General features: G+C 40.6%; 1 protein-coding gene across 4 annotated transcripts in view; it reads right to left on the bottom strand.

Annotated features, from left to right (window-relative positions):
* Positions 1 to 23,807, bottom strand: part of Hecw2 (HECT, C2 and WW domain containing E3 ubiquitin protein ligase 2) — a 397,209-nt gene that overhangs the window by 5,268 nt on the left and 368,134 nt on the right. For all 4 annotated transcript variants that reach the window (XM_045146802.1, XM_045146800.1, XM_045146801.1 and 1 more), the window contains 5 exons: positions 19,489 to 19,618; positions 17,531 to 17,677; positions 16,654 to 16,768; positions 12,701 to 12,786; positions 11,704 to 11,816 (listed from right to left, as the gene is read on the bottom strand). In XM_045146802.1, the coding sequence (XP_045002737.1) occupies positions 11,704 to 11,816; positions 12,701 to 12,786; positions 16,654 to 16,768; positions 17,531 to 17,677; positions 19,489 to 19,618 (591 nt within the window). The remainder of the gene's footprint in view (positions 1 to 11,703; positions 11,817 to 12,700; positions 12,787 to 16,653; positions 16,769 to 17,530; positions 17,678 to 19,488; positions 19,619 to 23,807) is intronic.

Genomic DNA, 23,807 nt, shown 5'->3' with positions numbered 1-23,807 from the left:
TTCTATCTCCACGACTTTCACACGTTGTAAAACTGAAACTCTACTTATTAAATAATAGTTCTTATTTCTCCCTCTCCTCGCTATTCCCTATCTCTGCCTTTTACTATTCTGTTTACTCTAGATACGTGTAATCTTAAAGTATTCATCCATTGTGCCTGGCTTATTTCACTCAACATGATGTTTTCAAGGTTTATGTGGTAGCATGAGTCAGAATCCCCTTCATTTCAATGCTCAATAATATTCCACTGCATGTACATGCCACATTTGTTTATCTATCTGTTGATGGATGAGCTGTTTCCACCTCTGGCAATTTAAGTAACATTGCTCTGAACATGGGAATACACGTATCTGTTTAAGTCCCTACTTTGAAGGAACCATCACATTGTTTCCAAATATAATGGCCATAACATTTTATACTCACACTAACAGTTCTCAAGGATTCTAATTTCTCAATACACTTGTTAGCCCTAACATTCTATGCCTTATTTATGTTTAAGTTTTTAATAGTAGCAGTCCTGTTGGCTGTGATATCCGTTCATTTTCTAAAACCTTGGGTTTCTTATTGATTAAAGTGCTACCTTTGCTGGACTTGAAGAATCAAGTTGTCATGAATGCAACACCCTAAGGAATGCATGTTAGAATAACCTAAAGGAGCTTGAAAGCAGATCCAGATGAGGAGGCAGCCCAGCAGATTCCAGGTTTCACCTGAGCTGTATGCATGGATGCCCATGCCACAGAAACAGGGAGATACTAAAGGAGTGCTGTTTTAAAAGCTTGTATGATTTGTTTTACAGCAAAAGGAAACTAGTGACAGGTCTCAGGGTCCTGAAACACACAAGATAAGGCAGCAAATATAACGATGTAATATGGATTCACATATCAAAGGCCAATGCTCAGGTAAGGCTGAGGGTAAACAACTGCTCTTTGATTTTTTTTAGGTTACTGACCATAAAGACAGGAATTCTGCATGTTTCTCTGTAGTTCCTTTATTATCTTTATAAATACTACATCAGGGCTGGAGAGATGGCTTAGTAGTTAAGCGCTTGCCTGTGAAGCCTAAGGACCCCAGTTCGAGGCTTGGTTCCCCAGGTCCCACGTTAGCCAGATGCACAAGGGGGCGCATGCGTCTGGAGTTCGTTTGCAGAGGCTGGAAGCCCTGGCGCGCCCATTCTCTCTCTCTCCCTCTATCTGTCTTTCTCTCTGTGTCTGTCGCTCTCAAATAAATAAATAAAAATTAAAAAAAATAAGTAATAAATAAATACATACTACATCATTTTATCTAGTAATTTGCATTCCTCAGTTCTCAACACAAAGGGAAGGACTGAACAATTCTTTGTTGTTGTTTTTTTTTTTTTTTTTTTTTTTTTGAGATAGGGCCCTACTCTGTAGCCCAAGATAGCCTGAAACACACTTTGTAACTCAGACTGGACACGAAATTGAAGCAATTCTCCTGCTTCAGTCTCTTAAGTGCTGAGATTAAATGTGTGAGTTACCACACTTGGATTTGAACATCTTTTTGATTTCCTTTTCTTTGGTCATAAGACATAATCACCACTTCTGTTCATAATCTAATGTTATCATTGCTCCTCAAATAACATCTGATTGTCCAACGTACAGTTATCATAACCCATCTTTCTTTCTCAATAAACTTAACAACATATCTGAAGATGCTTCCTGAGGATACAGGTAGCATATATTCTGGAAGGAGAAGGGACCATGCTAGAGAGATTAAATGGATTTCTCAAGATCAAAGCTGAATTAGAAGCCAAATTAAGAACTGGACTTCAACCCTGGGTCTTCTAGAGAAAGTCCAATATTAAAATGAAAACAAGGAGATAGATTTACTACTCATGAGCTCCATTCCCGTACTTCTTGAGAACTGACTATTGATTTCATGCCACCATGACTATGACCTGCTAGTCATCAACATCCTGCAAACATTTTGCACCATGATCACATACATTCTGAGGACAGAGATTGGCAGAATAAGCTTTTAATATTAAAGAACTAGTTAAAAGTATGCAGTAGCTCTGGGGAAAATAGTCCAAGTGTGGGTCAGTCCATAAAATCCTGGGAGATACCAGGGGGTTTTTAGGAGGCCAAACTATGTAGTTCAGTTTCAGGTTTACCAGAAACAGAGCTACTCCAAGGGATATTTTGGAGTACCTCAGAATCACCCACAGAGGTATTTACAGGAGATTTTGGTTATATCCCTTGAGATTCTAACACAAAGACATAGGAGGACCTGAGAACCAGCCTAAGTGAGTGTGAGGCAGGTGGTCCCAAAACTGGAGAGACATCAGGCAGATTAGAAATACAATAGTGACATTGGATATTCACATTGACATTCTGTGTGCTTGCAAAAATTTCAAAACTGCATACAAACAAGACAGCATTGCTAATAAGGAAATTGAGGAACCATGTGGTCAAATAAATTGCCCAATATTTACCATCAACTTGCTGTATGGGCCAAGAACAAGGAGGGAAAAAAGCAAAGCAAAACAAAACAAATCCTCCGAGGCTTTTCACACTCCCACCCCCACCCATTCCATGTCCTAAGAAAACTCTAGGAGAAAATAACAGGAGGGCCCTTGCACTGTGTTGATATTGGCAGCAAAAGTGAATCCAGCAATTCAGTCTCAGTAAAAGAATATTTTTCAAGCCTTTCAGAGCCAGCCACACTGAAGCCATAATGAGTTTACCTCATTTTCATCTCTGCAGCCAGAAGCTCTCAAGGAGAGCAAGTCTGAACCCATCTTTGGGAACTCATGCTGGCTTCGGTATCAAGAAGCTTTAAAAGTCCTTCAGACATCTGGTCTGACTTCACTTATGTCTTGGTGCTTTCTGGATCCTTCAGCTGTGAATCAGGCAGCCACAAGCTTGCCATCTTTTGAGTTACCCGATTCCAGAGAGCATCACAGCCAACACTGCCAGGCAGATGATTGTGTATTTCTCTCTCTGTGAATGTGAAGACACCTATTCACTCATTTATTCCTCATCCTCCAGGAAATTACTTTTGTACAAGCACCAAAATATAAGACAAAGAAGAGATTGAAGTCAAGATTTTAAAGTAAGAGGGAGAGGAAAGGAGAAAACCATAGAGCTCATTTTTATTTACTAGCCTTAGTCCTCGAAATAAAATGTCTTCTCATCAAATAATCTATCTTATGTTCATTAAAATTGAGAAAGTGGCAACACTCTCTTACTTTTAATAGGCAGTGCTAGGTAACCCTTCAGACCACAGCTTTCTTACTTCAGTCTCCACTTTTTCATCATGGAATTCATAAATCAAGAAGAAATACTTAAATACACTCGGGAGAATTCCCAAGGAATTGTGTGAGACATGTTACCTTAAATGGAAAATTTTTCTGGAAATGTGTGTGTTCCCAAACTCATTTACCCGGAAAGTCCAACTTTTTAAAAAAATATTTTAAAATTTGATTTATTTATTTGAAAGAGAGAAAGGGAGGGGGAGAGAGAGAGAGAGAGAGAGAGAGAGAGATTGAGATATTGAGAGAGAAAGAGGATGTGCATGCCAGGGCCTCCAGCCACTGCAAATGAACTCTAGACGCATGTGCCCCCTTGTGCATCTGGCTTACATGGACCTGGAGAATCAAACCAGGATCCTTTGCTTTACAGTCAAACGCCTTAACCACCAAGCCATCTCTCCAGCTGAAAGTCCAACTTTTATCCCTTTTCAATGAGTTCACAGGCATCCCTCTACAGGAATCAGGTGCCCCTCAGTTCTAGCTGCTGTCACACACAAGAGTAGCCAGAGCTGGGCTTCTTTTGTGCACCTGAAGGTCCTGGTATTGCCTTTCATATCTTCACCCCTGTTTTGGCTTTCCTGGGTCTCAATGTGTGGTCCTGTGGTTGCACAGGAAGAATCCAAGCCTTTTTCACTTATAGACTCTCACAGAAAATAATGTTTATTTCCCCCTTATAGTTCCTATATTACAAAAGTGTGCCATTCCCATACAAAGTGCTGTGATGAACTGAAAAAATCTCTACTGAGCAGATACTACATGCCAAGCCTCAAGCCATCTCCAAGCAGGAAACGATAGGCGGTCTGTTCCCTGTCTTCAACGGATTTATCCTCACAGTATAGTACATGGGAAAATAAATGGGAGTCCTAAAGGTCAGGTTGCCTGTGCTCTGTGCTGGGGATCTGACAGGGGCAAGTGGCACTGAGATCCTGCCTGCCTTTGGCTCTGTTTAATAAACTGTGAGCCCCAGCTTGGGGCTGTATTTCACCCCAGGATTGACACACCTTTGCTTAATTAATCCAAAAGATTCCTGAGCATTATTCCTGGCTCAGCACACAAAGATAATACAATGAGTTACAAGTTGGCTCAGTGGAGCCAAGGAAGGCTTTACAGCGGGCACAGTCTATGCCAGGGCTGGAAGGGTTTATAGGTGTGCAGGGCTCTGCTGGATGAGCACAGAGGAGGTTTCCCGGCAGATGGCCGGCAGGCTGCACGGGAAAGCCTTGCATCATCAGTAAACCTGAGCAGTGCAAGTGGCGGGAGCAGAGGCCACAACGGAGGCCAGATGCGGAGGCAGAGCTGCCTAGGCGAGCCAGGTGTGTTCAAGTAAGGTGCTGTTCCACTGACTTATTGGATGAAAGGAAGCTAGTAACTGGGTGTGCAAGGGAATGACAAAGGTGCCATTAAACAAGGCAAGAAATGCAGGAAATGTGTCAAAAACAAGATAAGTCTTGAGCTTGTAATCAGCACAAGAAACCCAAAGTTACCAACCACACAGAGTGATATCATTGCTTTAACTGCAGAGCGATGAAGGGCCAGTTTTGTGGGCCTCAACAGCCTTATTAGCACAAGTAAAGGTGTCTTATTACAACTTCAACATATTATTTAAATAAAAATATTATTAAAATATTCATCATTTCTCTAGGATCCTATGTTAATACCTGTGTGGACCTTGAGGTTGGCAGCAGAAATTCTTGCCAAGACTGGGTCACAAATATCTGTGTAATCTATGGTGACATAGCGCAATTAGTGACCCTTTCTAGGTGTTCAACAAATATGAATGAACAGGAAGGAATTCTACAGTGCTTACTACTCCAACTACTTGTTTCTATTCCATTTGGGAGTCAATGACACTGGTGATTTGTTCATGTAAGCATCCAATGCTTCTGTCCCTCAGAATTAAGACCAAATGGACAGACCTCAAGGTATATTTCCTTCCAGGATTTGTACTTAGTAAATGCATGACGAACATCTAGAGGCTGCTATGGGAATTAGATCTTGTTAGATCTTAGATCCAATTCCAATGTCTCTTAGGCCAGCTTACGAAAATGTACTTGGATCTAAAAGTGCACTACAGAATGTTCCTACAGTGTGAATTTATATGCCTGTCATTCCCAGCAGGAGAAACTCCTCAAAGTATGCATTCTGAGCAAGTACCTTCTTTACATGTGGGTAGCTCTGGGGCTGGGGAGGGGGTGTGTGTGTGTGCAAAGAGATGAAGAATAAATACTTTTAACAGTAAAACAGCTCCAGGGATGAGAGCTGTTGGAAGACCAAACAAAATATAAATATCTTGGGTAGCTACAGTACATTTTCACACATCTAAAGATTGAAAAATAACATGCCAACATGTTATGAACAGTGATAATAATGATTGAATGATGTGTTAGTCCACATTTTAAGCACTGTGCACGAGTTAGCTTTGTCTTTAAAGCTTTGGAATGTGATTACTAGCATGTGCCTTCAATTTTCAGATGAAGATACAGAGATATAAAAGTGATTTAGGTCCAAAGTTATCTGTCAAGTGTAAGAACTCTCGAAAAACAATATGCATTAAGTGCCAGGTGTTCACTCAATGTGAGGAGAGGAACCATATGAAATTCAAACAAGGTCATTGTTCCCAAGAGAACACGCTCTAGAGGCACAGAAGGAGAATCAACAAGGAAGCTACACTTATTAAATGTGGTGAGTGGATGAGGGTAAGTGCTATGAAGGAAATGAGGTGTGATCATGACAGGGACGTAGAATGATGAATCCAGGTGGCCCTTTTTGAGAGGACTGCATTTAAGTTGAATGGTCAGTGATGAGAAAGAACCAGAAGGAAAGAGATCTAGGCAGTAGGTCCCAGAGTCATGGGCTAAAGTGGACAGGCATATGTGAAGAACAGCCCACAGGCTGGTGGCTATTGCAGGTGGTGGGGGTGTATGTGGTAAGACTGGAGCCTAGCAGTGCTTGAGAAGGAGTCTGGATTCCATCCAGACTACTGAAGTGTACATCAGGGCAGAGAGGCAACCTTGAGACGTCAGAAGATCATAGTGGCTTCTGAGAATGGAGTAAAGAAATGGCAAGGGGGAGGGAACAGAAGCTGGGAATCTGGCCAGCAGGATGCTACAGTGGTCCAGGTGAGAGATATGTCACGGGCTAGGCTGGTGGAAAGAGATGAACCCAGACAAGTTCATGCTCTTGAAGCTAAGGTACGAGAGTGACCATGCCTTAATGGCCATGATGTCTGTCACTCAATAATGGACATTTTAACACCTGATTTGGAAATTAGCTCCCAAGGCCTATTATTCTGACTTGGATTACATTTTCCTCTATTGCAAGTAACAAGTAAACCTTCTTCCATTCCATTAAAAGTTCAAACATTCACAAATCCTTTCAAAGTTTTACTTTCTTTCAATAAGTCTCTTTCAGGCACAATCCTTTTTAATTCAGCCTTTCTTTTTCTTCTAGAGATTGGCCTTGAATTTGTGATTCCTTTGCTTCTGCTTCCTGGATTCTGTAATTACAGGTGTGCACACCAGGCTTGGCTTCACGACGTGTGTATATTTACCTTCCACAGTACAGACCAATCCACACCCCCTTTACATATTCTAATATGGTAATGCTATGAGTTATCTCTGGCATTTTAAAACTTTTTACTTATTTATTTGAGAAAGAGAGAGAGAGAAAGACAGACAGACAGATATAATGGGCATGCCAGGACCTCTTGCCATTGTAAACAACAATAGATGCATGTACCATTTTGTGCTGAGTACTGGGGAATTGTATCTGGGCAGGCATGCTTGGCAAGCAAGTGCCTTAACCGCTAAGACATCTTCCCAGCTCATCTCTGGCATTTATGTAAGTGTACACTGGTTCAATAGATAATTAAGTAATAGTTCTAAATATTCTTGTTATATAGAACTGAATGGGAGGCAGAGGAGAAAAGGAGTTGAAGAGAAGAGGTCTCTTGCATTAAGACATTAGACTATTAGAATCTTGTGCCAACTCTCTCCCATGTCAACAGCTAACTAAGCTACCAGAGAGACCAAGAAAGGATGCTTCAAGGCCAAGGTAGGAAAGAAATGGCACCCAAGGGTGCTTCCAGGGATCCTTCTTGCTCTGGTTTGTTGTTGTTGTTGCTTTTATTTGTTGAGGAAGGTGGCATTGTGTTTCAGGACTCCTCCATCATTTTCCCATTTACTAGATGACAGTTCACTTTGACAGAGACAGCGCTCTTTGTTCCAGTGAAGGGAAAGTTGAATTATTGATGATTTTGTGGAAGAGTATTTAAAGACACAGACAGATGTCCATGAATAATGGTGAGGTAAGCAAGAAGCAGGTTAGAAATAGACTGTGTGGCACGCCTGGACTTTTGTCTGACAATCTGTGTGCGTGCATGCTTGTGTGCAATGAGCAGTTGCTGGAGAAATGCATGGAAGCACATACTCTAAATATTAACACAGCCTGTTTTGTTTTTTAATCAACATGCTCATTGATATATATGTATATGTTTTACATATAGCTAATATGTTTTAGCATATACATGCATTTCTTGGCATTTGTTTGTAAAAAGTTTTTACTTTTCAGTAAGAATAAAAAGCCAAGTTTTGCAATGAGTAAAAGGCTACCAGTTTGTAAAACCGTATCTTTTCAAGTTCCAAGTTCTATTTCATGAATCCTAACCATTAGACCACCAGAAAAGGTTCAAATTCTATTTGATTGAGTGTGATAATGCAAGCAAATGATCCCAAAATCCCAAGTTCAACGCCAGCCAGGGCTACCCAGTGAAACCCTACCTCAAAATCCACACCAAAAGTCCTATTTCACTATATAAAACTGTCTCTTGGAAGCATCTCATGGTTAGTTCTTACATTTAGTTTCTTAATTTGGACCAGCATTTCATTCAAAACATTCCCTGGGCTATTTTCAAGGACTTTTTTTCCTTAGGTTAAAACTCATGCACCCCCACCCCAATGCAATAGGGACTGCGACTTTCTGACTCTGTTTCAATGTCCCACTTGGGAAAACACCAGATAAACACAGGAACTTTCTCCTACAATGGGAGAGCGAATTGCCCTGTAAGCCCCAGTCTGGCATATGTGCAGTCCATTATTTGGCCTGTTTAAGAGGAAATGCCATAGTGAGTTAACTCTTCTCTCATAAAGTCCATCAGATCACCAGGGGGTAGGAAGTCTTCTACAGAAATGCAAATGCAGAGCTAGCCCAACCACCAGCCACACTGCAGAGGAAGTGGGGTACTGTGTTCAGGCTGAATGTCTCCATGGAGACACCATGAATCTCTCAGTATTTATCAGCTGGGTTACCAGTTTCTTTATTATCACAGAAGAGAAAAAAAAGAAAAGCTACAGATTCAAGTTGTACTGGCTTCTGAGACAATCATATATCCTTTCATATACTTCTTGGACCCCACTGTGAGCAAGGATACCCCGATGTACCCACAAATGGAGAGCAGGAAATCTGAGAGTAAGAGTCACATTTGCTTGTCTGGAAATTTAAAAGATCCTGAATCATCTCTCTGGAAAGATCAACATGCCCTTCGTCATTGCTCTGGCTTGCCAGGAGAGCCTACCCTCACCCTTCACAACCCCTTCCAACTCTGTAGGGTACAAGCCCCCCCAAGTTAAGATGAGGCCAGACTTGCTAGAGGAGACCTTTTCAGTAAGGAGGACATACACCCATTTTTTTCTCCAGTATACAGCATAACGATTTTAGTATTAGAAACAAGTTCACTAGTAGGGAAAATAAATACACTGAAGCTGACCAGCTTGAGCCATATAAATTCCTCAGTTCTGTTATTACTTTTGCCAAGAAACAGTAGGAAAATGGCTTGAATGCATCTGTTCAGGTAGTGGTAGAAAGAGACTCTGTAATCTAAAGTCATCACTCTGGGCCAGAGCCATCTTATATATCTCTTTATACCTGAGTAATATGCCACATTTCACAAAGGGCAATGATCAGGTTGTCAGTGGAAAAACTGCTTCTGATAAAAGCTATACTGTCTTGCACTACAGTTCTTTTTATTTTTTCCCTAAATGTGCCCATTTTGAGCACATTTTGACCATGTAGTAAAATGGCTAGATTCAAGATGAAAGGTTTTAAAAGCACAAAGAAGGCATACTATTTCTAAGGACTTACAAACACATGATCTCACTCAGTTGTTACGGAAACTTTCTGAGCCCAGGTAATTTTATCAAGATGGAAATATTTTCATTTGTATAATCAGGGTAGAAGCAGGCCTTAGGTGTACATGAGGAGAGGAAGAAATGACAGTGCTATTACCCAACTGTGTGTGTGCAATTATAGTGCTGAACATCACCGTCGACAATGAGTCAGCAGGAGAACTTCCTAGAACTACCAGGGGGAAGTAGAGATGGGGCTGCAGCACATCCCCCCAAACGCTTCAGCAACCCTTACTCTACCAAACCTAACACTCTCCCTTCCCAGTCTTCTCTAAGCAAGCAAACCGAGGTCCAGGGAACAAGTGATCTTGAAGGTCCCAAAGTTTGTGGATGGCAGCAGTAGGCCTGGGATCCAAATTTTCTAACTCCCAACCAGGTGCTCTTTCTAATATGATCTTGCCTAATATGTATTACAGATGACAGTGCCAGACATTAGCGGGACAGGCAGCAGCAAACTTGAAGCCAGAGTCAGAAGTGTCTTTTTTGTTTGTTTGTTTGTTTTTGTTTTTCAAAGCAGGGTCTCAATCTAGCTCAGACTGACCTGGAATTCACTATGTCATCTCAGGGTGGCCTTGAACTCACAGTGATCTCCTACCTCTGCCTCCCAAGTATTAGAATTAAAGGCGTGTGCCACCATGCCCGGCCAGAAGTATCTTATGTGGGTGGTTTCAGATTCTGAGTAGAAGGCAGATGCATTCAGTTAGTCCTCAGTACACAGTAGAAGGGGAAAGAGGCTGTTCCCAGTTACCTTTCTCTGGTTCAACCCAAACAGCTGATCTGCTGGTTGTCCCTGTTTTATTCCATGCACTTTAGTGGCTTTACAGAAACAGACATGGCACACGACAAATCTGCCTTTTCCTACTTCTGTGCTAATTCTAGTGTTTCTCAGTAGAGTGAAAAGTCTTGTTAAGATAGTCTAAATCTGTACACTTAGAATAGTCCCACCATCCAAGCACAAGAAAAACACACTAGTTCTGTCCATAAGAAAATGGCAGCCTCCTACATTTGGTAAGTCAGGTATGGTGGCCCTAATTAGGTCTGTGTTGGCTATCACAGACTGTGATACACACAGCAAGCTGAGGAGCCTCCAGCAAGTCCCTTGTTTGCATTATTAATTGCCTTCTGCATCTTTATTTTCAGTGCTTCTGCCCTCTTAAAAAGTCTATTGATAATGACACAATTATTAAGAATTAGTATCTTATGACTACTAAGGCAAAAAAGCTTTGATAGATTTCTTAGCTAATTATAAACTTGTGGTGATATCGCTGGATACCAAATATCACCTGTGTCACTATTAAATTAACAAGTTTCTCAGTCATCTTTGCTTTAAGAAACAGGATAATATTTTGGGGCTACTGAATACCATTTCACCTCTCCAGTTGCACCTGTATATTAGTAAAATTAAAAGCAATTTAAGATCCTTTTTTATTTTAAAAATTCTGAAGGATGCTATGTGAAGTGGAGGCAAAAAGATATGGTGTTCAAGGCCAACTTGCCTTCACTGAAAGTTTGAGCCCAGCCTGGACTGCACAAAAACCTTCCTCAGATAAACAAACAGATAAATGCTACAGTATCTTTGCTGACTAGATAAAGGAATTCCATCCTTTTTTGCCCCTTTGTTCCCTCCAGTGGCAGTTGTGTTCATTCATTCTCACTCTTCTCTTCACAAGCACTACTTAGCCAGTGTCTCGGCTTTATTAGTGGCAGTAGTAAAGGAACGTTTCTCACCCAGGAAACACATGCTCTTGTTGTGAGTGTGAAACAGGGCAGGAAGTGTTCACATGGAATAAGACATGGGCTATATGCTAATGAGGCACAGAGCACTTTCCCATGATTGAACAGTCTCCACACAAAATGACAATTTCCAGTGAAGGGATTCTAAATGCTTACTAATATCATCTTAAAACTAGAGCTTCTGTCAACAGCTAGATTCACACATGTGATGAGCAGTGACGCTTTACGAATGCTAGCAAAAGCTCTGGCTTTCTTGTTCGTTGAACTTCAAGACACAGATGCATGCCTTTTAACTATGACCAGGGAGATCTTTTGTCTTTTCTCCCTTGATTTCGGAAATTCATGAGACAGAAATTCATCCTGAAAATCTTTCCACCTCAAGACTTTTCACATATAAACAGTAATAAGTATGCACAGGTAGACAGATGAGTATGTGTTTAGTCATGTGTATGCAAGTCTAAGTAAACTGAGGTCACACCACAAGCAGCGGCAATATGAAGTGTTGTTTTCTACATTACCTGGGAAGAGCAGTGATTTTTCCCCATTTCTCCACACAGAACCTTCTTGGGCCGTTGCTTCCTCGGAGAGAAGCAAATCCTTCATAGGGAATGCTTGATGTGCCTGTAACAAACTATCAACCGAGAAAATGGGATTAAAGGTAAAGCCCAAGACCATGGCCAGGAAATGCGCAGGACACTCATCCCCGTGCGGAGGGGGAGAGTGGGAGGGTTCAGAGCAAGCCCAACACCCATTCTGGGACCGTGAGCGGAAGGGGATGCGGAGCAGTCACAGGAGTAAAGCCCCTGGGCCGCTGACCTGCTCAGACGCTCACACCAGGCCTACTTTCCAGGAGACATGACTGAAGTAAGTAGATAAAGCAACCCAGCTCTAGCAGCAATTCCACATCAACAGGGGTAGCTTAAATAAACAATTAAGAATGTTTGCAGATCTGAAGTCTAGGCCCTTCGTCCAAAGGAGCTAGGAGCAAATCTGTTCGTACGCCTCTGCCAGAGCATCCACAAGGCCATCATGTCTGAGACGCTAGCTGCAACCAACCAGCAGCTGCCACAGACCACCTTTATAAATGCCATTAAACATGAATTAGATGTCGTAGTGTTCCTGAAAGGCATTGTTTTCCCAATGGAAAGGACAATATCAAGGAATGGAGTCCTTTAGAACAGTATCCCTTTCTACTCCTTAAGGATGTGGCCTACCGAGCGCGAGGGGCCTCTCACTGCCAGGCCCCCGCTGTTCTCAGGGCCTATACCGTTTCTAGGGTTCTCTGATTAGTGTTGGCACATCTCCACAAGTCTTCTGAAATGACTTCACTTGGATAGAAGTGTTTGTGTGGCGGTGGGGTCACATAGCCATGTGATCAGATGGTTTATAGAAATGGCATACTTTGCATTGTCAGATTACTTATGCATATATGAAGAAGCTTCAGCATTACTAAAATACATACCTCCAGCATTTATAGTACTATGTTCAAAATAAAAAGAATTTGTGACATCTTACCTGTAACAATCTTAGCCGTTGTTCATTGTTGAATCTTTCCACCGCAGCCCAAAACCACCGAATTACAATGTGATTGTCATGGTATCCTAGGAAGCCAATCATGAAAACCCACATTATTTTGACAATTCTATCTTTTTAAAAAATTTGTTTTTATTTATTTATTTATTTGAGAGCAACAGACAGAGAGAGAAAGAGAGAGAGAGAGAGAGAGAGAGAGAGAGAGAGAGAGAGAGAGAGAATGAGCATGCCAGGGCTTCCAGCAAATGAATTCCAGACGTGTGCGTCCCCTTGTGCATCTGGCTAATGTGGGTCCTGGGGAATTGAGTCTCAAACCAGGGTCGTTAGGCTTCACAGGCAAGCACTTAAATGCTAAGCCATCTCTCCAGTCCGACAATTCCATCTTAATGCACCAAGATACATGACAAGAGAAGACTGTCTCCCCACCAGACACAAATCATCATCTTGGATTCTTTCAGGGTTGTTTATAATTTCAGACTAAAAACAGCAGTGTAAATGTAGTCATTTGAGTATCAAAGTTAAACAAATTAACACTAAGTGAAACCAAGATGTCTCTGTTTTCATTCAGTGACCACCAAGTAAAAACTAATGCTGAGGGACAATGACATATTTTATCTGCATCATTTCTGAAAAGTAGAATTACCACTTAACTCTTTCAGTCATCCATGTAAGAAATAACTTTCAAGTACCACTTTGCCAAGCTCTGTATTAAGGGTAGAGTCCAATGGCAAAGAAAATAGACATTCACAGGGCTTCTGATAAAGAAGATAAATATTAATCAAATAATTCAAATGAAGAAACATAAGTGGAAGCTTGTTTAAAAGGTATAAATGACAATATCTAGTGTTCCCAAAAGCTACATACAATATTCTTTTAAACTTATTTACTTGCAAGGGGGGAGGTTGATGGGAATGAGAATAGGCACATCAGGGCCTCCAACCACTGCAAATGAACTTCAGATATACTTGCCACCTTGTGCACCCAGCTTCATGTGGATACTGGGGAATAGAAATCAGGTTGTTATAGGCATTGCAGCCAAGCACCGTATCCACTGAGCCGTCTCTCTAGCACTATGTATAATATTCTTACTATTAAAACCAAATTTCTGTGGCTGTGGATTTAGCTCTCTGATAGAGCACTTGACTAGCAAGTATGAGGTCCCGGGTTTGATTCCCAGCATCACACACACACACACACACACACACACACACACACACACACACACTCACACATCTTTTAAATATAATAAAATAAATAAAACCAAAGCTTTGCATGCTGATTTATTAGTAAGCAGGGGATCAGACCTTTAATTCCTTCAACTAATAAATCTTCACTCATCAACTAAGCTTTACTTTTATTCCATACTTAAAAACAGTACAATTTAATATAATATTACAAAAATCATCACAATGAAAAAACAAGGTCAGGGAAGTTTAGAAAGAATTAAAGTATAAGTAATGACTCACAGTAATAGATAATCACATTTTATGTGCATAAAATCTACTTTAGTTCTCTGATACATTCCAAAAACAAAGGTGAGTACTAATTTTTTTTAATATGAGTGTCTCCTCCTACTTCCATAGTTGTAATATCTAAGAGGAAATTTCACCTTGTTGTTTGACATTTAAGTGGTGATATTTCTTTCCCTCTGGAGAAGAAAGAGATCCAAGGGAATGATATACAAAATGAAATTGGGCATGGTGTCATGCTCTGGTAAAGGCAATTTATTACTGAGCCAAATATGCACATTGGCATTTGTAGCCAAAGTTTTATGTCCTTATCATTTGCCCCCTTTCTGCTCTACCTTTGCTGTTTGTACTAAGCTTATTTTTGGAGAAGGAGTGAATGTGTCCTGTCCTGTTGTGCACATCGGCTGTTACATGAGCATATGCCAAGTGGCAACAAACTTGCTTTCTCATTCAGTGCCAACTTGGGTTGGCAAACATGGCAGCTGGGTATCTCATCCTTTATCTGGTCCCTCCTAAGGCTCTCGTTTGATAATATTTACCAAAACCTCTGAACTGATTAGTCAGATATAATACATAAAATTTTAGACTGTAAATACAAAAACAAATAATCTGACAACTGACTGCATTGCTGTTAGGATTTCCTGGGAGTGAAGAATGAATAATAGTTACCATAAATGTAAGTTGTATCATCAGAGAAATTCTATTTGAATTAGTAAAACAGTTTGGTTAACAAAGCTATGTAAGAATTATATATTGGACCATCTACAAAGCATTTCGGTAACTACACTTCAGAAATAATAGCCATGGAAAGTCAAATTTACCATCTGCTTACAGAGAAACCAGGCAAGCTAAGCTAGCCGCAGAGCTAGGAGGAGCTAGAAGAGCTACATGCAATCAAAACCAGAAGCAATTCAGCAAATGTTAAAGAACTTTTTACTCCAAACGCAAACTCATAATATAAATTCATTCATTCACAGACATGATTTTGCTATGTTGGTCAGGCTTGACTGGAACTTGCAATCTCCTGTTCCATCCTTCTAAACAGTAAGATTACAGGTGTGTGTAACCATATTTGCCTGTTTTAACTCTGTTTCAATTTACAGACAATTGAAGAACTGTTCAACTTTCAACTCATTCTGCTGAGTGTTTCATCCTCAGTGCTATAAAGTTTATATTTTTCAGTATCCAAGTTAAGAAGTACTGCTAATCTCTAACACTTTGGGTTAAAAAAAAAAAAAATTAAACCCAAAACAAAGAGCAACTGGTATTTGTCAAGAATTTCGGAGGATTTTCTAACACTATTATAAATTCAAGAAAATTTATTCTTTCATTGCTTAAAATTATTACACTATTTTTTCAAATTTTTATTAACATCTTCCATAATTATAAAAGATATCCATGGTAATACCCTCCCTGCCCCTACTTTCCCCTTTGAAATTCCATTCTACATCATATCCCCTCCCCATCTCAATCAGTCTCTCTTTTATTTTGATGTCATGACCTTTTCCTCCTCTTATGATGGTCTTGTGTAGGTAGTGTCAGGCACTGTGAGGTCATGGATAACCAGGCCATTTTATTACACAATTTAAAAAAAAATTAATTTAATGAATTTATTTGCAAGCAAAGAGAAAGAGAGGAGAGAGGAAATACAGAATGGGCAAGCCAGGTCTCTAGCCACTGCAAACGAATTCCAGATGCATGTACCCCCTTGTATATATGGCTTACATGGGTACTGGGGAATTGAGAGTGGGTCCTTTGGCACCTTAACTGCTAAACTATCCCTCCAGCCCTACAAAAATTTTTTGGACTTTGGGTTACCACAAGGTCCCAGATTTAATAACAAAACTCCAATAACTATGTTCTGAGTTACTAATTAGAATTTTGTGCTGATTCACAGAAAACCACTTTAAAAGTGTATGTCCTATTTAAAATCACTTTACAACAGTTTTCAGATGAACTTGATGACCGAATTTAGATGGATTTTTGCCAGTAAACATGTTGAATTGTGTACAACAATCTTTCAAATGTGAATTGCAAGTGACAATTAGTTCTGAACAGGCTGCAGAAGACCTGTGGTGACTGGGAAGCGGTGGGTAAGCCTCTTGGGCTTTCAGAATGGCAATGAGATAGGTGGAGTTTGACTGGCTGGAGCTTAGCTCCCCAATGCTTTACCAACAAAACTAACAAACAATTAATTAGTGCAGTTAGGATCACATTTGCTCACTAGCAATTAAGAGTTATGACATCCTCAGATGGGACATACGTACACAGTCCTTCCCCCGTTTGACTGATGAGGTCACTAGGAAAAGAAGGGAATGCACCTTGCCCAAGGTCTCAAAGGAGACGGCCCTAGACCTATGATTAGTGCAAGTGCCTTTGTCTGCCCCGTGTTCAGACGAGCATACTTAAATGGTGTCTCCTTTGAACTTGAAACTTAAATGCAGTTGTCTGTAAATCGAATCTCACCTCCTCTGTATTCTGTGTTGTTTCTCCAATCACTGAGGTCTATTTCCGCAGTGCCTGCGATGACCAGCTCCAGTTCCCTTGCATCAAAAACAGAGACCAGCCTGGCGTCCACTACCTGGGGAACACAAAGAGTGTGGGGCATGGCTTACAAGAAGTACCAGCTGTTAGGCAAGCCTCATCGGAAACAGAAGGCACAAAGCATTCTGGAAATGCTGAGCGTGTATTGTGTGCAAGCACTTGAAAAGTCTCAGTGCTTTACAAATGGAAGGTAAATTTTTAGAATAAAGTTCCTAAGAGTAGACTCAGTAGAACTGCTGCTTAGTTGATTTTAATAACACTCTGGACATGTTTGATCTCTTCTGATATCAGAAGCTAAGCAAAGCCAGACCTGGTTGGTACTTGTTTGGGGCGGGAGGAGCAGTGGATTTTCGTTTCATAACTGACCACTGATTATTCCAGTTTGTTTTTCTCTTTTGAAAATTATTGAGTCATCTTACAGAAAAAGTCACATGGAATCCATGTAACAACTCATTCTAACCCTCATATCGGTGACTTCACATATCAAGCATGAGAGTTGATTATGTGTATCTAAGCGTGAGTCAGAGTCAGAACTTCTATGTTATCAGCATGCATTAAAGCATTAAAATACTGAACTGAGGCTGTAACATTCATTTCAGTGATCTCTCCCAACAAGTACATTCAGCTTTGGGGTATGTGCTTAGAAAAATATATAAGAAAAATGACTGACTTTTTCAATTACAAAAGCAACAGTAACTACAGCAAAAGAGAAGCTGCAACCAGTGGGCACAATCAAGCCCAGGCATGGTACCCTGGCTCTCTCACTACGAAGCTCCACCACAGCTCCGGCTATCTGTACCTCATAGAAGCCACGCACTAAGCTCTCTGTTTGCTGCACCACACCCCTCTCGATCCTCCACTTCACCATCCTCTCAATGTATTCCTTCTTGTTCTTCTCTGTGACCGGGATATTGGCACCCCCTGGTTTCAATTCTCGTTCAGTAATCTGAGATTAAAAACAACAACAACAAAATAAACATGAAATCAAAACTGATCAGAAAAGCAATGTGCTTGATGTAACTGCTACCATGGGACTGAAATCAGCTGACTACACTGGCCTTGCCCCAGTCAGGTATATTCATTCCACGAGCAGGTGGTAAGGCCTTGTGGTAGTTTGAATGAAAAGTGTGCTGCTAACACAGCTAGCCAGAGAACCTTCTCCAGGGAGATGGCAGGAGACACTGAGAAGAGTCAAATCTCATGAACATAGAAAACAAGAGGATGATGAGAGCTCAACACAAAAGGGGGCTTCTGAAATGCTGTCCATAGTAGCTCAGGGCCTCAGGGAACATGGTGGAAGCCAGGGCAGAAAGAATGTAAGAGCCCCAGGAAGGAAAGGTATCTCTGAGGCATTGTCCTACTCCATAGGAATTAACCAGTACATTCATGACCCCACAGTGATTGCAGATACCCCCACTGAGGAGGATCCTCCATGGAACAGAGGTTTGGGGAGAGGAGACATAAGAGGATAACCTAATGGGAATATTTTTAATTTATAATATGTTTATATTTTAATGTTTCCTATAAAATTATTATTATAATATATATGTATATATACATATATATATATATATATATATATATATATATATATATGTATGTATGTATGTATATATATACACATATATTATATAAAGTGACCCCTATAGGATTTTGTGTTCTGAATACCTGGTCCCAAGATGGTGGGAGGAGATTTGTCACTGGGAGTGGGCTTTGGGGTAATATAGCCCAGGTTTGAACCCAGTGCTCACACTACTTCCTCCCTGCTGCTGTGATGTGATGCTTGGCTGGCTGACTGCTTCTGCCATGCTTTCCCTGCCATAGAGAAACTTGCCCTTAAAATGCAAGCCAGAAATAAACCCTTTCCTTCCATACATTGTTTTTGATTGGGTATTTTGTCTCAGCAAGAAGACAGTGACTACAGTAGACCCCCATCCAGGGCTCATGCAGGTAACGATGCTCTGGAACAACCAAGCATTGAGCTGATGTGTGTAAGACTCAGAGGTTTCATATATATGTGGCGAGAATTAATGGGTAAGTTTCAAATTCTAACCAAGAAATGGGTATTTTTTAAATGCTGAGGGATTGGTTCCATATATTTTACTATCTGAATGTTCAACAAACCCTTTCACAGATTCCTCTAAGACTTAAGAATCAAATGTCTAGGAAGCCATACTAACAGTTTGTTTAAGAAAATAGAATTAAATCCAAGGAAATCCTAAATCAAGAACTCATTTTTTCAAAATGGGAAATTCAGAAAACTCAGGCAAATATTATTGCTTAGTAAGAATTAGTGCAAAATTTCTGAAATAAATCTTTACCCTTCCACCATTCCACCAACATTAAAATAAAGCCAGTATATTTTCTGTTTCCAAGCATTCTCCACTGTACTATTTAAATTCCCTCACTTTCAGAATAATTTTTTCTTAATTCTAAATGAGAGCTAAATTCATGATAAATAAGTTAATACTTTAGTGTAGCAGAGACTATTAAAATGTATTCTATACAAGGCATATTCTATTATCTTTTGTGGATATTTGAGTTGGAAATAAATGATTGCTTACAACATATAAAAGCTTCTTATAACCTATAAATGTAAACATCTTAATCCGTAGTTGGCATTAGATTACTCTTTGTAATCAAGATGACCATGATTAATCCTAGGTTTAAATCACCCAATAAATCACAAATAAACATGTACTAGTCATGGAATCAACTTTTCCCCAATCATTAGCCTTCAGTTACTACAGAACAGACCTGTCCAAAAACTTCTTCATTTACAGTGAACGTGAGATCTAGGATGTCATGGATGTCATTGTCTTTCATCCACTGAAGGCTCTGGTGGAACTCCTCATCAAGGTATTCTAGATCACTCAGGTCACACAGACTAGACAGAAGCACATACATAAGAAGTGGCTGTTAGCAAAACCCAAAGTCAAGAGGAAAGGCTCTAAAAATTCATGGTAAGAATAAGATCTACTTTAACAGGCTGTGATTTTTGTAATGGTTTCCGTCAAGTTCAATAATCAAACTAATGAAGTAAGTCAGAAATTTGCATAAACTTTAAAGTCTTAGATATAAAAAATGTCATAGAAGTCTTGTACCTGTCCCTTCTATTACATAAAGAATTAGAGGTGCAGAGTACCTGCCACTTATAGTCATCCACAATTACTTCCAGATCTGCAACTGGCACTTGTATGACAACTTGGACTCAGTACTCTTTTATACGATCAAAACTATTGTTTGAAATTCTTTACACATTTCTACACTGCACTTTCTTGACTAGACTCTGATACTACGGCTCACATATCTCCCTTTTAAGAAACATACTTATTTATTTGTTTAATTGATTAATTTGCAAGCAGAGAGAGAGAGAGAAAAACAGATGGACAGACAGAAAATGGGCATGCCAGGGCCTCTAGCTGCTGCAAATGAACTCCAGAGGCATGTGCCACTTTGAGCATCTGACTTTACATGGGTACTGGGGAATAGAACTTGGGTTGTTAGGCTTTCAGGCAAGCATCTTAACTGCTGAGCAGCCCCCCATCTCCCTTTTTATCATGGATCTTATTCTGTAATCTTAAAAATATTAAGCTAAGGAATTTCTCTACAGTTATAAAGATTTCTATTGACATTCCCTCCCACCCTCTTTTTTTTTTTTTGTTTCATTGCAAAGACAGGATCCACTTAAAGTAGAGTTGCCATTATATGCTCTGTTCAAAGTGGTAGCAATTGATTTGGTATAGTTGTTTCAAAATTTTCCTCTCCTCAGGATCATTTTGTTTGGTTCATTATTTTAAAAAATAATAATAATTATTTATTTATTTGATAGAGAAAGAGGGAGGGAGAAAGAGCGAGAATGGGTGTGCCAGGGCCTCCAGCCACTGCAAACAAACTCCAGACCCTTGTGCATCTTACTAACGGGGGTTTGAACATGGGTCCTTGGGCTTTTCAGGCAAATGCCTTAATGGGATGCTAAGCCATCCCTCCAGCCCTTTTTTGCTTTCTTTCTTTCCTTTAAATTTTTTTTTGTTTATTTTTATTTATTTATTGAAAGACAGAGAGAGAGAGGCAGATAAAGAGAGAGAATGGGCGCGCCAGGGCCCCCAGCCACTGCAAACAAACTCCAGATGCGTGTGTCCCCTTGTGCATCTGGCTAACGTGAGTTCTGGGGAATTGAGCCTTGAACCAGGGTCCTTAGGCTTCGCAGGCAAGCACTTAACCTCTAAGCCATCTCTCCAGTCCTTTTTCTTTCTTTTTTGAAAAATATTTTTATTATTTATTTATTTATTTAACAGAGAAAGAGGGTGAGAGAGTTTTCAGTTAATTTTTAACATTTAGTGGGCATCAAGTATGTGCCAGGCAGCTTAATAACTACTGAAGAGCTAGCTGCTCTCAGGTGCCAATAGCTGCGCACAAGCCCAGACGAGTGAGTGGTAAGTGGCAGCATGGGACAGCCAGTGCTTAAACATCATGCATTTAAAAAAAAATGCACATCCTTCTTCAAGTAACAAAAGACAAGGTTGAACATGGTGGCACATGTAATCCCAATACTTGGGAGGCTGAGGAAGATAGATCATAAGTTTGAAATCAGCTTAGGCTACATAGGGAAATCCTAGCTCAAAAAAAAAAAAAAAAAAAAGTCCACATGGCAGTACAAGGGCCTCTCAGAGCACACATGAGGGACATCTGCTTTGACTTGGAGATTCAGGAAAAGCTTTTTAGAGCACATGCTGCCAACATTAAATCTTGTCAGATGGCAAAAACCTAGAGAGACAAAAGGGAATGATTGATTAGAAGGAAGTACAGGGGAAAGGGAGAGGAAGAAGAGGAGATAGTAACATTAACAAAATCCAAAGGCTTGGGGTACAGAGTGTTCCAAGCACATATGTAAGCTCTGTCCTACAGCATTCATGACAAAACCTGAGAATGAGGCTCAGATCTCAAGTCCAGCCCTAAGGTATGTTCAGAGCAGTTGGAGTTCTGGCTGTACATGTTTGCTGGCTTTTTGATGATGTCCCCTCTGCTATGGATCTATGGAAGTAAGCCAGTTTCTTCTGCCAGGAGGGAGCCACCCCTGTGCTCGGGAAGCCTGACATAAACCCTTTCCTCCCATAAGCTGCTTCTGGTCAGGTGTTTGTCCAGCAACATGATGTTAACTGCAACAGGTAACAAAGGAATTCACGTTACAAGCCAACTCTGTGTGACAGGCTTTGATTGCTCAGCCACACTTCCTGCACTGATTGGCAATCTTGAGTGTGAAAAACTGAGATTCCTGAGACCACATGATTTCACGGGGAACAGGAGTCTGCATATTTGGGGCATGGGTGTGTGTACGTGCACATTTGTGGGTAAGTATGGCTGCATGCACATGCCCATACTCACACACATATGGAAAAGGTCAGAGAGCGATTTGGGGTATGGGTCCTTACTTTCCACTTTGTTTGAGGCACAGTCTCTCATTCACTGTTGTATTCACTAGACTCACCCATGAGCTTCTGGGAAATTCTCCTCCTTCTCCCTCCCTCCTCACTATAGGCATGCTGGAGTTATCTGTGCTGGTGCTATGCTGTCTGGCTGTATGTGGGTTCTTGGGAATCTACACTCAGGTGCTCACACTTTCACAGCAAGCACTTTGTCCTCTAAGCCATCCCTCCTTGTCATACTGTACATGAGCTGAAACTATTCCATGGGAATAGGAACAGAGATGGAAAACAGGACACATATTGTGCATTTGCCACCCTTGTTTAAGGGTCACTCTCAATCTCTAACAAGAGTGACCAAGGAGCTGAACATCTTAACTTTAACAGGACACATGGGAGCAAGTTCACTTTAGGACAGGACCCATGGTTAGTTCAGCTTTAACCATGTTGGTTTAATATCCCTGAGACATCTGAGTAGCAATTATCCTGAGGACTATCAACCACGTGAGCCTACAACTCATGAGAACAAGACTAAGGGTCCAGATTTGGCAGTACACAGAAGAGACAAGTAAAGTTCCCCTGTGTTAGCCCCCAAGAAAGAAAAGCAGGGAGCTAGAATAGAAGGTTCTGGAACACTAAAGTTAATGGAAGCTCAGAGAAGAGGTTTACAAAGAGAATTAAATTAGTGAAATGTAAGAGCATAGTGTCATGGATGCCAGAAGAGGAAAGACCCAGAAATAAATATGGTTGATTGCAGCAAGTATACTAGGCTAAAAAGTATTGTTTGAAAGTCTCCATGTGTTCATGGTGAAAAGAAGCCAAACTAACGTTTGCGAAGGGTGTGACTTAGCGGGATGTGCAATGGATATGGACTACACTTTCAGGAAGCTTCCATGAGATGAAAGAAAAGATAGTGATATGGGAAGATGATGAGGGACAGAGAACCAGGAGGAAGGAAATGATCCCATTGCCCATAGGGAAGGTTTCCTACTGCCCACCATAACAGCCCATGAGAAACTGTTTGTTTTCATTGGAGATCAGGGGCTTCCATTTTACAGAAAGCAAGCCATGGCCAGGATGATGGGATCCATACACCCTTCAGCATTTTCTCATTGCAAGTATGAGCTTCCCACCCTGTCTTCTGCTCAGCCTTGTGTAATAACAGCGTACTGATTATAGGACAGGAATCACTTTGCTCTACATTTTACAGCAATTGTCATCTTTCATTGGGAGAGCAATGAAGAAAAATTTCCATGAATGCTAAATTCCATCTGCCACCATACACTGCTATTTTACATACAGGAAGATCTGAAAATGTATGCCACTGTCTACCCCTAAAAAAACCAGAAACACAACAAAGGAAACTGAAACTTTGACCCAGATTTAGCCATTGAAGGTTTGCACAAGGCAAAATGTAAAATGTGCTTCATAAAGGATTGAGACTGTGAGTCACTGAGACTGATCCGCAACTATCCTATTAATAATTGGCATCATTGCTACAAGGATCCCACTGCTGTGTTTAAAGTACAGTTGTCTTAAGGAACATATTTTGCAACAAGTGAGAATAAACTATGCAGAGTATAGCCAAACTGAGATTTGGTGGCTAGTCAGGAGCGAAGGGTCAGAAACAGTGACCATACTGGAAATTATGTT

This window comes from Jaculus jaculus, chromosome 4 (assembly GCF_020740685.1).
Source record: "Jaculus jaculus isolate mJacJac1 chromosome 4, mJacJac1.mat.Y.cur, whole genome shotgun sequence".
NCBI classification, from domain to species: domain Eukaryota; kingdom Metazoa; phylum Chordata; class Mammalia; order Rodentia; family Dipodidae; genus Jaculus; species Jaculus jaculus.
The sequence above is the reverse complement of the archived record's forward strand: the minus strand, read 5'-3'. Positions and strand labels throughout refer to the sequence as shown.